Source organism: Poromitra crassiceps (assembly GCF_964638095.1).
Source record: "Poromitra crassiceps genome assembly, chromosome: 22".
Classification (NCBI taxonomy): Eukaryota; Metazoa; Chordata; class Actinopteri; order Beryciformes; family Melamphaidae; genus Poromitra; species Poromitra crassiceps.
The window spans coordinates 11,235,049-11,249,966 of NC_139647.1; the positions used below are offsets into that span (position 1 = coordinate 11,235,049).

The 14,918-nt window shown below is 44.0% G+C and overlaps 1 protein-coding gene across 1 annotated transcript in view; it reads right to left on the bottom strand.

Annotated features, from left to right (window-relative positions):
- itga9 (integrin, alpha 9) overlaps window positions 1-14,918 on the bottom strand; it is a gene marked incomplete at its 5' end in the record, with an annotated part of 71,660 nt that overhangs the window by 54,921 nt on the left and 1,821 nt on the right. The window contains 6 exons of the mRNA XM_083657974.1: window positions 702-764; window positions 866-951; window positions 1,042-1,171; window positions 6,079-6,146; window positions 9,237-9,360; window positions 13,760-13,866. Coding sequence (XP_083514100.1) covers window positions 702-764; window positions 866-951; window positions 1,042-1,171; window positions 6,079-6,146; window positions 9,237-9,360; window positions 13,760-13,866 — 578 coding nt within the window. The remainder of the gene's footprint in view (window positions 1-701; window positions 765-865; window positions 952-1,041; window positions 1,172-6,078; window positions 6,147-9,236; window positions 9,361-13,759; window positions 13,867-14,918) is intronic.

Sequence of the window (14,918 nt, forward strand, 5' to 3'; positions counted from 1 at the left end):
GACGTAAACAGACTGTGGTTCCTACACAAAGCCATTACGCGAGTGTGTCTGCATCACAAGCCTTAACTACGTGATGTCAGAGAGAGAGAGAGACACACACACAGAGACAGACAGACAGAGAGAGAGAGAGACACACACAGAGACAGACAGAGAGAGAGAGAGAGAGAGAGAGAGAGAGAAGTTGTTGTATTCCCTCTAACATAGATGATAGAAACACAATATACAGGCAAAGTGAACTGTCACTTCCTGCACTGTACCAGAGATTTTCTTCCGCAATTTATTTTCCCATAGACATTTCGTAAAATGCTTATAAATAGTTTTACTTGGTCAAACCAAACGGTACAGATATATTTAGAATCGGGAGAGACCGCATAACATTTCACTTGGACCAAAACTGAAAATATTTTTTCCATGTTGTTTTTTTAAAGTTTTGGTCCGAGTCAAATGTTCTACGGTCTCTCCTGATTCTAAATATAGCTGAACCGTTTGGTTTGAACAAGTAAAACTATTTTTATACGCATTTTACGAAATGTCTATGGGAAAATAAATGGCGGATGAAAATCTCTGGTACAGTGCTGAAGCAGGAAGTGACGTTCCACTTTGGCTCTCTATAGTCTCAACTGAAAAGATGTACTGTATAGAGATTAGAAAGAGGGCTGAGAGAGCTTCTGGATAACATGAGAGCACCTCCAAGCTCATACCATTGTCCCTGAGGCTTGAAAACTCTTCACCAAAGACACGCCGTCAATTTTGAAAATGTAAACCTGAGCAAGAGAAAAGGGAAAAAAGATGAATCAATGTAGCGAGAAAAGTAGTTGAGACCTTTGATTTGATATGTCGAGCTAAGCTAACACAAAGTGCCTACTTTTCCACTACCGCTGTGTTGAGGTGCCCCTGCAGCAATGTCTATTAGATTAGGGGAGGAGAAGTGCCCAGCGGTCACAGCGTAGCCTAGAAGAAACCGACACAAACGGTTAGAGTTCCCCTCGTGCGTTTGAAATTATTCAAGCAACAGCAACACAGTCGTTAACCGGCTCTCACCCAGGTAGCTGTATCTGTGGGAGTCCACTTCCTCTTTGTTGGGGTTATAGAAGATGCCAGAAGTCAGGTTGTACACCTTGATCGTCCCGGTCCAGTAGTACGACCCTGGTGCCCCCATCACCACCAGCTCCTGAAAAGCGAAACCCCCAGCACCACCCCAAATTCAGATAAATGACCTGTGAGTATGGCTCATAATAATACTATGTGCACTTCCATAGCCCGGGTGAAGAAAAATGGAAGAAAAAACACACTGCTGCTGCTGGGTGAGCTGAACTTCTGGTTAACCAATGGCCACAGACTTTGCGCGCTTTGTGCTATCTGGTCTAAACCACACCACCAGACGACATGCCAAGCTGAAGCTTCCTCCTTTGATGTGATGAGGAATTCAGAGCGCAAGCGAAAAAAAAACACATGTTGTTCACAGCCTTGTGTTGTCACGGCTCACAGTAATTAAGAGGCCCAGAACGTAACAATTAGGAAATATGCTGACTCCTCATTTGAACCAAAGAGAAACTAGGCAAGCTCTCTCACAGCAGCTGAGTGCACCACCTGATAAGAGTAAGTAACTGCTGGTCGCTCCACAAACGACACTACACAATCAGGACCTTATTGAGCACCCCCTGTTGTTGTTGTTGTGTCAAACATCTGCAGACCACAAGGCCTATTGACCATGGTTCAGACAGGGATAGGGGTTTAACAGCTGGCCATCCTTTCTTGAAATTCCTGACATTCTCTGAGGAGAATCTGTCCAAAGGGCTTGAACAGATCAACACTGACGTCTCCAGTGTGTGTGTGTGTGTGTGTGTGTGTGTGTGTGTGTGTGTGTGTGTGTGTGTGTGGAAAAAAAGTGTGTTTGATTCGCTTCTCTTTGATTCGTTTATGGAATCCAACTTGACTGGCCTGAGGTAGCATGCAATCAAATCAAAACCTCGTCTTTCCCGCCGGAGCCAAAAGCCTTTTTTGTTTTTTTAATCGCAGGCTCCGCTCCACATGACGAGCGATAAGACTTCCACTGCTTATGTTTAGTGTGATTTTAGTTGAGTGTTATTTGATCACGTTTGATGTGTTAGAGAGAAACAGTCACTGTGTGGGGGGAGCGAGAGGCAGCGGTGTGGTATAGGCTCTCTGTTCTGATAGACGGAGATAGATGCTACTGATTAGGTGTTAGATCCAAAGCGCTCATCCAAACATTGCTCTAAGGCTTCAGAGTATGCTGAGGGATCATAACTGTTGCGGGCAAGACTTTAAAAGGCTCTGACTGTACTTTAACACATCATTCAGAATCTGAAGAAGGTCTTAGGACCGGAACGTTATTCTTTCTGTTAAATCAAACTTCTTGCATTTGGAGACAGTGTGCGGGAGTTATTTTCTTTTAACACATTTTCACACACACACACACACACACACACACACGCACGCACGCACACACGTGCACTGCACACACACACACACACACACACACACACACACACACACACACACACACACACACACACACACACACACACACACACACACACACAGAGCATGAGTATTTTAAGATATCATTCACAGCATGTGGAGTAAAAAGACTTTAAAAGGCTCTGATGTATTTTAACACATCATTCACATCATGTGGAGTAAAAAGACTTTAAAAGACTCTGATGTATTTTAACACATCATTCACAGCATGTGGAGTAAAAAGACTTTAAAAGACTCTGACTGTATTTTAACACATCATTCACATCATGTGGAGTAAAAAGACTTTAAAAGGCTCTGATGTATTTTAACACATCATTCACATCATGTGGAGTAAAAAGACTTTAAAAGGCTCTGATGTATTTTAACACATCATTCACATCATGTGGAGTAAAAAGACTTTAAAAGGCTCTGATGTATTTTAACACATCATTCACATCATGTGGAGTAAAAAGACTTTAAAAGACTCTGATGTATTTTAACACATCATTCACATCATGTGGAGTAAAAAGACTTTAAAAGGCTCTGACTGTATTTTAACACATCATTCACATCATGTGGAGTAAAAAGACTTTAAAAGACTCTGACTGTATTTTAACACATCATTCACATCATGTGGAGTAAAAAGACTTTAAAAGGCTCTGACTGTATTTTAACACATCATTCACATCATGTGGAGTAAAAAGACTTTAAAAGGCTCTGATGTATTTTAACACATCATTCACATCATGTGGAGTAAAAAGACTTTAAAAGGCTCTGATGTATTTTAACACATCATTCACATCATGTGGAGTAAAAAGACTTTAAAAGACTCTGATGTATTTTAACACATCATTCACATCATGTGGAGTAAAAAGACTTTAAAAGACTCTGACTGTATTTTAACACATCATTCACATCATGTGGAGTAAAAAGACTTTAAAAGACTCTGATGTATTTTAACACATCATTCACATCATGTGGAGTAAAAAGACTTTAAAAGACTCTGACTGTATTTTAACACATCATTCAGAGCATGTGGAGTAAAAAGACTTTAAAAGACTCTGACTGTATTTTAACACATCATTCACATCATGTGGAGTAAAAAGACTTTAAAAGACTCTGATGTATTTTAACACATCATTCACATCATGTGGAGTAAAAAGACTTTAAAAGACTCTGATGTATTTTAACACATCATTCACATCATGTGGAGTAAAAAGACTTTAAAAGACTCTGACTGTATTTTAACACATCATTCACATCATGTGGAGTAAAAAGACTTTAAAAGGCTCTGACTGTATTTTAACACATCATTCACAGCATGTGGAGTAAAATGCTCAACAAGTTGGCATGCAGGTCATGTGAGCTGACCACATTTGACTATATAGACTGGAAAAGAAAAACCTCTTTTCATGTATGCATGTCTGTGAGTGTGCTCTTTAGTTTGTGGTGTTTGTGGTGTGTGTGTGTGTGTGTGTGTGTGTGTGTGTGTGTGTGTGTGTGTGTGTGTGTGTGTGTGTGTGTGTGTGTGTGTGCATACGCGCGCGTGCATGCGTGTGTGTGTGTGCATGTGTGTGTTAGGGCATTCACGACTAGTGAATTTTACTAGTCGACTAGTCGTCCCTAAAGGTAGTCGACTAGTCGACTAATCGTTTTTAATTTTTTTTTAATAAAAACAAAAAAATTTTTTTTTTTTTTTTTTTTTTTTTTTTTAAATCTTTAAGAAAGAACATGAGGTATTTACACGACATACAATACATGGACTATCATATCCCATATCCCCCACAAAGAACATCAAAACAAACAAAAACAATGCATTCAGCTCCTATCCTGATAAGCCTAATGACACTGGGGTAAAAAGTTCTTAAAGTCAAACTCTGTATGTGGTTGCCATATTTTGGGGATGTCTAAGAATCTGCCTTTGCTCTTGTAGTAAATGTTATCCAACGTATGGTAGCTTGAGAGTTCATTCCACCAGTGAACTACAGCTGGGGGATTGGATGGTTTCCAATTTAAAGCTATGCATTTCCTAGCTGCCAACAGGGCAAGATCTATGTATTTACTTTGAATGCATTGTTTTTGTTTGGTTGTTTGTCCAATAGTCTTGTTTGTTCTTGGATTATTGTGTATCTTATGCAGTTTTCTTGTTTTGTTTTGTTGTGTTTTGATGTTCTTTGTGGGGGATATGGGATATGATAGTCCATGTATGTTCTTTCTTAAAGATAAAAAAAAAAAAAAAAAAAAAAAAAAAAAAAAAATTTTTTTTTTTTTTTGCTAAAACGACTAGTCGACTACTAAGCACAGTGTCGACTAGTGGTTTTACTAGTCGACTAGTCGACTAGTCGACTAGTCTGTGAATGCCCTAGTGTGTGTGTGTACTCCAACTTCTAAGGGATGTCAGAGATAAGATAAACTGAAAGTTCTTATCTTTGAAAAAGTCCTGCATGGAAGTTTGAAAACGATGTTTAACAGAAGGAAAAGAAAAAGGAAATGCGTGGATAACGAGTCTTTTCCACATTTTTCAACTCTTTATTATTAAAGGCTAGGGTCCTCGCCGAGTCAGACTCCTTCCACCTTAAGAGCACTCATGTGCCCCGAGGGCACACTTCACATTAAGTTACTGTGCACTAAACTGTACTGCACTGTATGTCTTTAAATGAGCAGAACGGTCATTTGAGACATAAGAAGGCCCTTATTGAACATGTTGGCCCTAAGGAAAATATCATATTACTGATGTATAGAAAAACAAAATGTCTGCTCAAATACACATTCTTCCAATTCAAAGTTTTCCCGTATGTAATTCTTTTCCCCTATCATGTATATGAAATGTTAAATATATTTGACCTTCCTCTCAGCATCTCCGCTCACTATTCTAGCCACTATTCTTGATATAAAAAAAGGTGTTTGCAAGAAAAGCTGGTCTGCCTGACGTATCTATGCTGCAGAGGGAAGGAAACTTTGATTTCCTTAAACACAGTATCTAGTGGAAAAGAGACCAGAGGTCAAGTGAGGCCACTGAACACTTTCCTATCCGCCGATGGAAACAAGGGCTTAGCAGTTGGAAGTGTTTGCGGCGTTGGTACAAATATATATTTTTATATATTTTGACTTTACAGAACTGTAGACATCTTAAAGAGGCTTGGTGAATCTTACAAATAAGAGGGAAAATGCCATTTTCCCCTATAAGTTCAATTGATTACGTTAAATCCAAGATCAATTCTTGGATCTTCAGTTCAGAGGTAACTATCTTCAGGATCCCCCCGGAGATTCAGAGTTAATGAAAAGTAAGGAAACTATTCCCGGTACTTTTGGGACTCAGGAAGGTTTAGTGGGCTGCTGGGAGTGTTCATTGTAATCATACTTTAGACTGAGCAAATTAATAACAAAAAAATACAGATGAAAATATTGTTTCTAGCACAAACGGCAGACTGACTGATCTCTGTGGAAGCTGATGTTGAGGAGCTGTGCGAGAGCTTGCTGCCAGACAACAAAACAGAGTGTGGAGTGGACAAAGAGCAGAGCAACTAACAGTAGGACTACACTAACAGAAACAGGGTATCACATGGATTAAGAAGATGAACGTGCACTGTTACTGACCTCCGTAAAAACACCCGCTATCCCTGCTTGGCACGAGCCGTGCTCTTCCCCATACTTCTGCTTATAGTCTGCAAGAAAAAACAAACCACAAATTATTTTGCTGTGTGCCTGAGCCAGCATTTACTGGACGTCTTCCTGCATTCCATATGGAGCTAGTCAAAGTAGCGGTCCCCATCCAAGAGGAATCTGGGGGCAGAGAGCAGACTGAGAGAAAAAAGGGGGTGCAACACCGCATTCGACGAGAACTCTCACTATGGGGGTGGGGTGGGGGGGGGGGGGACAGGGGGGGGACAATGCTCTCATGTTACCGACAATATTGAGCTTGGATGGGGTCAGAATGCACTGTACACACGGCCCCATGCAAAGAGCCTGGCCTCTCCAGAAATCACCATCGGCAACAAGAGGAACAGGAAGGAAGTGAAATCCTGACCTGAGAGCACGATGATGAGGTATAAAATGGCCTTTGATAAACAGCTCTAACTCGCAAATCCAAACATATTAACTCATTGAGTGCCATGGACGTCTTTCGACGTCCAATTAAATAGTGACGTAGAGTGCCACGGACGTCTTTCGACGTCCAATGCGTTTTTTGACGGTGGGACGTCGATCAAAGCCTTCCGCAGCTCCTGTACAACTATTGTAGCTATTGGAGGTCTATAACCTATTTTACAGAACCCTTAGGTGGCGACAGTGCTCTCCAGGTTAACAGAAAGGCAGAGAAAAACAGAGAATAAGTCGTTGGGGAAACGGAAATCGCATCGCATCCGTATGCATCGATATGCATGAAGCGTTTTAACGTTAGATGTGCCTGCAGCAGGCAGCAGCCAATCTGCTCCCACAATTGAGCTCCTCCATGTCCGCTGCGACAGCCCATTCGCATGATCAGCCGTTATTATTCTCAACTGGAAGCATACAGTAGTAGCCGGTGACAAACACACGCGGAAAAAGCTGGATGTCGCGCACCCTTCACAGTGCAGAGCAAACTCAGCAGAGAGCCACCTCCCATACAGGAGGAGTGTGCAGTTGAGGCGAGGCGAGGCGGGGCGGGGGGGGCACGCAGAGCAGCACACAACACTGACCCAGACAGACCCAGGCAGCAGGACAGGGTTGGCAAACGCAAGCCAGAATATCCGATGCCCACCAGCAGCAAATCAAGATCAGCAAGAAGCTGCAACCAGCAGCGCACGCAGGGGCCAGCGCTGCTGGTTGCAGCTAAAAATATTATTCTGCCAAACAAAATTCCCTGGCCTTCACTGTTTTATTGAAGGAAATTATTTTTGAGGTGTGACTACATCAGAAAATTAGCTTCAGAGTCAGTGATGTGTTTGAAATGTTTAATTTCACAAAAGGGCCATTATCTCAGCTTCTAGAAAAAAACTGCTCTTTTTTGTTAAATCAAGCTATCTTCTCCGGCTGATAACTAAAGAACGGAAAATGATATCAATAAACCTGTTTTTGCTGATGATAGAAAAGAGTCTCATCGTTCTTTTTGCGTGTTCATTGTTTACATAGTAATATCACACAATATTCTGTGGGCCTCGAGAAATCACTGAAAAAAGCTCTGAAACTCTGGCACTGGGAGCGTCCGTTCTCCAAAAGTGGCTGGCACTCAATGAGTTAAAGGACATACTCGCAGGAGTCAACGAAATATTTGACACAGTATATTATTTTTTGAGTGAAATTTGATTTTTTTTTAGGGGTGCAAAGGTCCCCAATCAGGCCACCGAGGGTAGAGGGAACCTGTGCACGAACCAAAACAAAACTGCCATAAAAATGGACTTGATTTACTATAATCATAAATGACCAAATTGTACAGCGGGAAGGCATTTCATGAAAATCAGTCTTTAAAGGGACAGCTCACCCTAAAATCCAAAATGCCATGTTTTTCCTCTTACATGTAGTGCTATTTATCCATGTACATCGTTTTGGTGTTAGTTGCCTGAGTTTTGGAGATATCAGGCGTAGAGATTTCTGCCTTTTCTCCAATACAATGGAACTGGATGGCACTCGGCTTGTGATGCTCAAAACGGCAAAAACATGCTTTTGAAAAACAGCAATGTCAACAGCAATGTCTCTTTCCAGAAATAATGACCTGGTTACCCAAGATAACACAGACCTAGTTGTGAGCAGTTTCGTGTAGGAACTAACTAGTAGCTATAGTGGGTGTAGTTCGGTCTAAAGAAAGTAGTTCCTACATGAAACTGTACACAACAAGGTTTGTGGATTATCTTGAATAACCGGGTCATGATTTCTGGAAAGAGACAATGCTGTTGAGTTTTTCAAATGTATGTTTTTGTCACTTCGATCACCACAAGCCGAGTGCCATCCAGTTCCATTGTATTTGAGAGTAGGCAGAAAACTCTAGGGCTGATATCTCCAAAACTCAGGCAACTAACACAAAATGATCTCAGTAGATAAATAGCATTACAGGTGAGAGGAAAAACGTGTATTTTGGATTTTAGGGTAAGCTGGCCCTTTAACACCACCGGCAATGTTTTGCTAAACCTGCCAGTGTCTGTTTTTTAACAAAAGCCTGCATCAAAATTACACCTGGCTTCATGTAAATGTTTTCCTTCGCAAAGAGGTGCAGAGGGAATACAAATCCGACGTCTCCATTGGCTGAATGCTCAAATGTGTCGGTTATTTAATCCTCAGCCTAACCAACTGTGTGGCCTTCAAAACTCCCAGGTGCTGGTGCCTGGTCCAAAGTGCTTGTGTTGGCCTGGGAAGAAGAGCGAGCTCACTTCAAGCCTCTCCTGCTCCGAGGCCTGAGTGCCAAAGCACCAGCCAGAGGCCAGAGGCAGGGGAAGGCCTCCATAACTCATGGTGACGGCTGTGGAGATCATGTGCCATGACAGAGTCTAACCGCTCCCCATCCACAGACGAGCGTACAAGCCCCTCTCCCCCCGAAATTTCGACGGGCACGGTGGGCTCAGTGGTTAGCACTGTTGCGCCTCACAGCAATAAGGTCCCGGGTTCGAACCCCCCCCCCCCCGATTCGTCCCGGGGTCCTTTCTGTGTGGAGTTTTGCACGTTCTCCCCCCCGTGTTGGCGTGGGTCTCCTCTGGGGTGCTGCTGGTTTCCCCCCCCCACCACTAAAGACAGTCTCAGGCTTGATTTTGAGGCATGCTTGAAGAACCATGGTGTCCATACTGTACCTTCATAACACGGGATGAGTGGCTGTGTCCTCCCCTGCAGCGTGGGAGGAATGATGGAGCAGTAGCCATGTGGGAGGATGTGCTGGGAATTGTAGTAGATGTTTTTCCAACGGTGAGCGCAGGCCTGCAGCAGAAGCATGAGAAGAACTACAATCAGACAGATGCTCACTCTGTATCTGTACACAAACACGCTGCAGTCTACCCTCGAACATGCTGACTGTTTAACCTCACACATGCAGAGGAGCAGACAGGCTGTTTAACATCACACATGCAGCGGAGCAGACAGAATGTTTAACCTCACACATGCAGTGGAGCAGACAGACTGTTTAACCTCACACATGCAGCGGAGCAGACAGACTGTTTAACCTCACACATGCAGCGGAGCAGACAGGCTGTTTAACCTCACACATGCAGCGGAGCAGACAGAATGTTTAACCTCACACATGCAGTGGAGCAGACAGACTGTTTAACCTCACACATGCAGTGGAGCAGACAGACTGTTTAACCTCACACATGCAGCGGAGCAGACAGGCTGTTTAACCTCACACATGCAGCGGAGCAGACAGACTGTTTAACCTCACACATGCAGCGGAGCAGACAGACTGTTTAACCTCACACATGCAGTGGAGCAGACAGGCTGTTTAACCTCACACATGCAGCGGAGCAGACAGACTGTTTAACCTCACACATGCAGCGGAGCAGGCAGACTGTTTAACCTCACACATGCAGAGGAGCAGACAGACTGTTTAACCTCACACATGCAGCGGAGCAGACAGGCTGTTTAACCTCACACATGCAGTGGAGCAGACAGACTGTTTAACCTCACACATGCAGCGGAGCAGACAGACTGTTTAACCTCACACATGCAGTGGAGCAGACAGAATGTTTAACCTCACACATGCAGAGGAGCAGACAGACTGTTTAACATCACACATGCAGCGGAGCAGACAGACTGTTTAACCTCACACATGCAGCGGAGCAGACAGACTGTTTAACCTCACACATGCAGTGGAGCAGACAGACTGTTTAACCTCACACATGCAGTGGAGCAGACAGACTGTTTAACCTCACATGCAGCGGAGCAGACAGACTGTTTAACTTCACACATGCAGTGGAGCAGACAGACTGTTTAACCTCACACATGCAGAGGAGCAGACAGACTGTTTAACCTCACACATGCAGTGGAGCAGACAGACTGTTTAACCTCACACATGCAGAGGAGCAGACAGACTGTTTAACCTCACACATGCAGAGGAGCAGACAGACTGTTTAACCTCATACATGCAGTGGAGCAGACAGACTGTTTAACCTCACACATGCAGCGGAGCAGACAGACTGTTTAACCTCACACATGCAGCAGAGCAGACAGACTGTTTAACCTCACACATGCAGTGGAGCAGACAGACTGTTTAACCTCACACATGCAGCGGAGCAGACAGACTGTTCAACCTCACACATGCAGTGGAGCAGATATACTGTTTAACCTCACACATGCAGTGGAGCAGACAGACTGTTCAACCTCACACATGCAGTGGAGCAGATATACTGTTTAACCTCACACATGCAGTGGAGCAGACAGACTGTTTAACCTCACACATGCAGTGGAGCAGACAGACTGTTTAACCTCACACATGCAGCGGAGCAGACAGACTGTTTAACCTCACACATGCAGCGGAGCAGACAGACTGTTTAACCTCACACATGCAGAGGAGCAGACAGACTGTTTAACCTCACACATGCAGAGGAGCAGACAGACTGTTTAACCTCACACATGCAGTGGAGCAGACAGACTGTTTAACCTCACACATGCAGTGGAGCAGACAGACTGTTTAACCTCACACATGCAGCGGAGCAGACAGACTGTTTAACCTCACACATGCAGCGGAGCAGACAGACTGTTTAACCTCACACATGCAGCGGAGCAGACAGACTGTTTAACCTCACACATGCAGTGGAGCAGACAGACTGTTTAACCTCACACATGCAGCGGAGCAGACAGACTGTTTAACCTCACACATGCAGCGGAGCAGACAGACTGTTTAACCTCACACATGCAGTGGAGCAGACATGGGAGCTGGAGTCACTGTGTCGCTGCTGTGGCTGTCAAATGAGCATCAATGAGAGGGGGAATTAAGCCCATCCAGATCTGACCATAACAGCCATGGTCTGTGGTGTGTGAATATCTCTCAGCTGTGTCTCCCAAACTCGCAGTTTCTATGCAGTGAGAAGAGAGGCCTCATAGCATCCATCCTCACATGAACGTTTCGGGGTCCTAACAGTTCTCATTTCAAACCGGCTCCTCGGCTTTACAGGCAAAGTGCACACAAGGTTTAACAGCCATTTGGGAGGCATTAGGGGCTATAGTAAAATAAAGTGAGTGGATGAAAAGACAGAGAACAAACAAACTCCTACTTTATTATGTTGCCGCTGAAAACAGGGAGCACATTTCTTTGTCGAAAAAATCTGTTGCGTGGACGCTCGAAAACCCGTTGCGTAAGGTTCAAAACAATATTTTGCCACCGTGTTTTTCCAAAACAAAACATTCCACAGATCGGTGAGCGAACGGGAAAACACCGAGCAGATTTCAGACTTTGCACACAAATCGCGCCACATAAATGTGTAAATGTGGTAATAATTTGGTAGCCCGGGGAGGGCGGTCAGTAGCCCGGGGAGGGCGGTCAGGCTCCCCTGGCTCTGGGGACAGCTCTGGACGCTTTTCTACAGGCAAAGTTCAGCTCATTTCCCCTCACACACCAAACTCCCCGGTCCCCACCCGGCTCACAGGCGCAGCCAATCTAAATGAATAGAAAGAGCTCTGCAGATTGTGGGCACACACAGGGTGTCGATGTCTGCGAGCAAGATGCTGTGTTGAGAAATACTCGTGTTTCAAAGGACAACTTGGCCCGACAGCACCACCAGCAGCAATACTAGCAAAAAGTCCCCCTGCTTTGAGTATATATTACTCTCACTCGCATCAATTATGATAATAAGCAGTTCCCCCTTGAAAAATAAAAAAATAAAACAGCTGGCACGAATAGCAAGGAAACCTCTGAGGCTTGCATGCAACTCTCAGACAAGCAGACAAGTTCTGTGGTGGAGGCGGCTCTGGGTTTGTTTCTCTGACAGAAGCAGACCATGTATGGAGCTGCGCTGTTATCGTGTTCCTGTTGGGCAAGAGAGAGCCGATTCCGCGCGAAACGAGGCCTTCAGCGAGAGAGCGCAGATGAAATCACCGCGGCTGCACATCTGCCAAGCAGCCGCTTCCCCTCCTCTCGCAGCAGAAACGTGAGTGGATTCAGATGAGATAAAACAAGCATCCGCACTCCCCGGAGAGGCTTATACAGACACGTGGCTGCAGAAAGACAGTCACTATACCTTTGCCTTCTCACACAGCCCAAATGTCTGCAACCCCCAATGCTTGTTGTTATACAACTCGACACTCAAGGATCATCCAAAACCGACAGCTCCTCCAAGAAGTCTTCAAATTTTGACTGACGAATCAAGCCAAAAGAGTAATAGTTTGGAAAGCGCGCCAATAAATTCCACAAAGATAAAAAAAAAGAAAAACCAAAAGAGAAACGTATTGAAGATAAAACAGCTTTGATTGGCCCGTACACTGATCTGGACCTCTTCAGACACAGGGATTCTTGTCATTTTTCATAACTCCCCAAGGAGCAAGTCAATTAGCAACAGCCCATTCGCACCTGCGGGAGTGTTTACAGTACACCCGCGTGGCCCGAGAAGGACTTCAAGAGTCGCCCCAGCCCACCAGTCGCCTCCAGACTGTGGTGTCGTGTGTGAGGCCGCAGGGTCTCCCTCTGGGAGCCAGAGAGGAGAGAAGTCCTCCACTACCCCAGCCGCAGGGGGACGGGACGGGGGTTAACGTTTAATGAAAAGGCCGCCCTTGGACTGGACCACCGCAGAGGGGCTGATGCCTAAACAAACTCAGCTGCCCTGTGATCTCTGTGCAAACAGCCCAGCCAAGAACCTCTGAGATTAGCACCACCAGGCAGTCTAGCTGACTTCTCCAAATCTATCTATTTTTTTTTATAAACAAAGATCGACTTTTGACAAACCCCCCTTTAATTTCCACTGGCTATTCCAGCACCAAAAAACTAGGTACATGTTTCACAACATTATGTAACTGCACAACCATTTCCAAGTCTTTCGTACTTCTGTCGTTACTGCATCTCTGACTGTGTATGCAAGAAAAGCATTCATATTCTCATTTTGAACTCTGCCTCGTTAGCCTGGGTAATTCAAAACATTCAAGATTGACTAGAGCTTACGCATGTAACATTGGCCAGCTCCTTGAAGACGGAGGATCGGAGGGAGAAGGCTTTGCGAGGGGAGGAGTTTTGGATGTCGGGGACCAGCTGTGGTTTTACAATGCGGTTCATGGTAAGACATTTGTAACAATGATGGTGGTATAAGCGAGTCTGTTTTTACGGGTGTTCATGGTTCGCATTAGACAATTTGCTGATGGATTTTAAGTGAGGAGAGCGTTCTGTCCCTGAACTCACCAATATTTTGCCGTTGGCTTTGTCCTGGCGGGCCAGACTGACCCCCATCCACTCGTCGTCCCTGTCTCCCTGGCACGTCTTCCCACAAGACTCTCTGGGCTTGTTTCCTGAAAGACAATGAGAGCAGCGGTCAGACACTGAGTCATCAGGTCAGAGGATGTGTTGGATATCTTGGCAGATAACTTCAGCGATTCTCAGCGTTTGGGTCTTTAGGTTGTATTCTTTGTCTTCGCTGAATGGACAAGTGATGTTGACACAATTGATGGTTTGACACAGGCAAATCTATGAAATAGCACGTCTGCCCAAATGTTTTGACTCATCTGCTGCATTTCACAACAAGCGTGTGATTTGTGTTGGTTAACCATACAGCTCAATTATGTTCAATACTGTAAACCACCTTTTCTCAGATAAGGTATCTAACCTGAATTACTGTCATTTCAATCATGCAAGCATGTTTATATCTCTGCTGTTCACAAAGCGGTTGACTATCAGAAATAGTCTGTATCTCATGGCATTCAAACTATGAGGGAAAGGCACGGCTTGGGAAAGAAAGACTAATATAAAGTGGGAGACTTTTTACTAAAAATTTAGTGTTTGCAAGTAATTGTTGCTCATTTATAGGTGTGTATCTCATATTGCCTTGTAAGTAGGGCTGGGCAATATAACGATATTATATCGATATTGTGATATGAGACTAGATATCGTCTTCGATTTTGGATATCGTAAGACATACATTTTAGGGATGCACGATATATCGGCAATCATATGTTCACCATTTTTTCCACCTTTCCTAGTTTTAAAGGCTGCATTATAATTCACCTTATGTTCCAACACAGGGGTCAGCCAGTTACTTCCTATTGTGTTTACACTTCCTGTGACAGTACAGTACTAGTGAGCAGGTAAAACAGATGGTGTTTTGTACAGGAAGTCATAACACAACTGGGTCAAGTGGGCGGGGCTACATAAGGTGAATAAAGTGATGTAATTTTCTGAACTTAGCAGACTGTTCTTTGGTATTATTTGCCTTTAAGTCATATCCATATTACTGATGGTTATTTATCAAAAATCTCATTGTGTAAATATTCTGTGAAAGCACCAATAGTCATCCCTACAATATTGTCGCAATATCGACATCGAGGTATTTAGTAAAAAATATTCT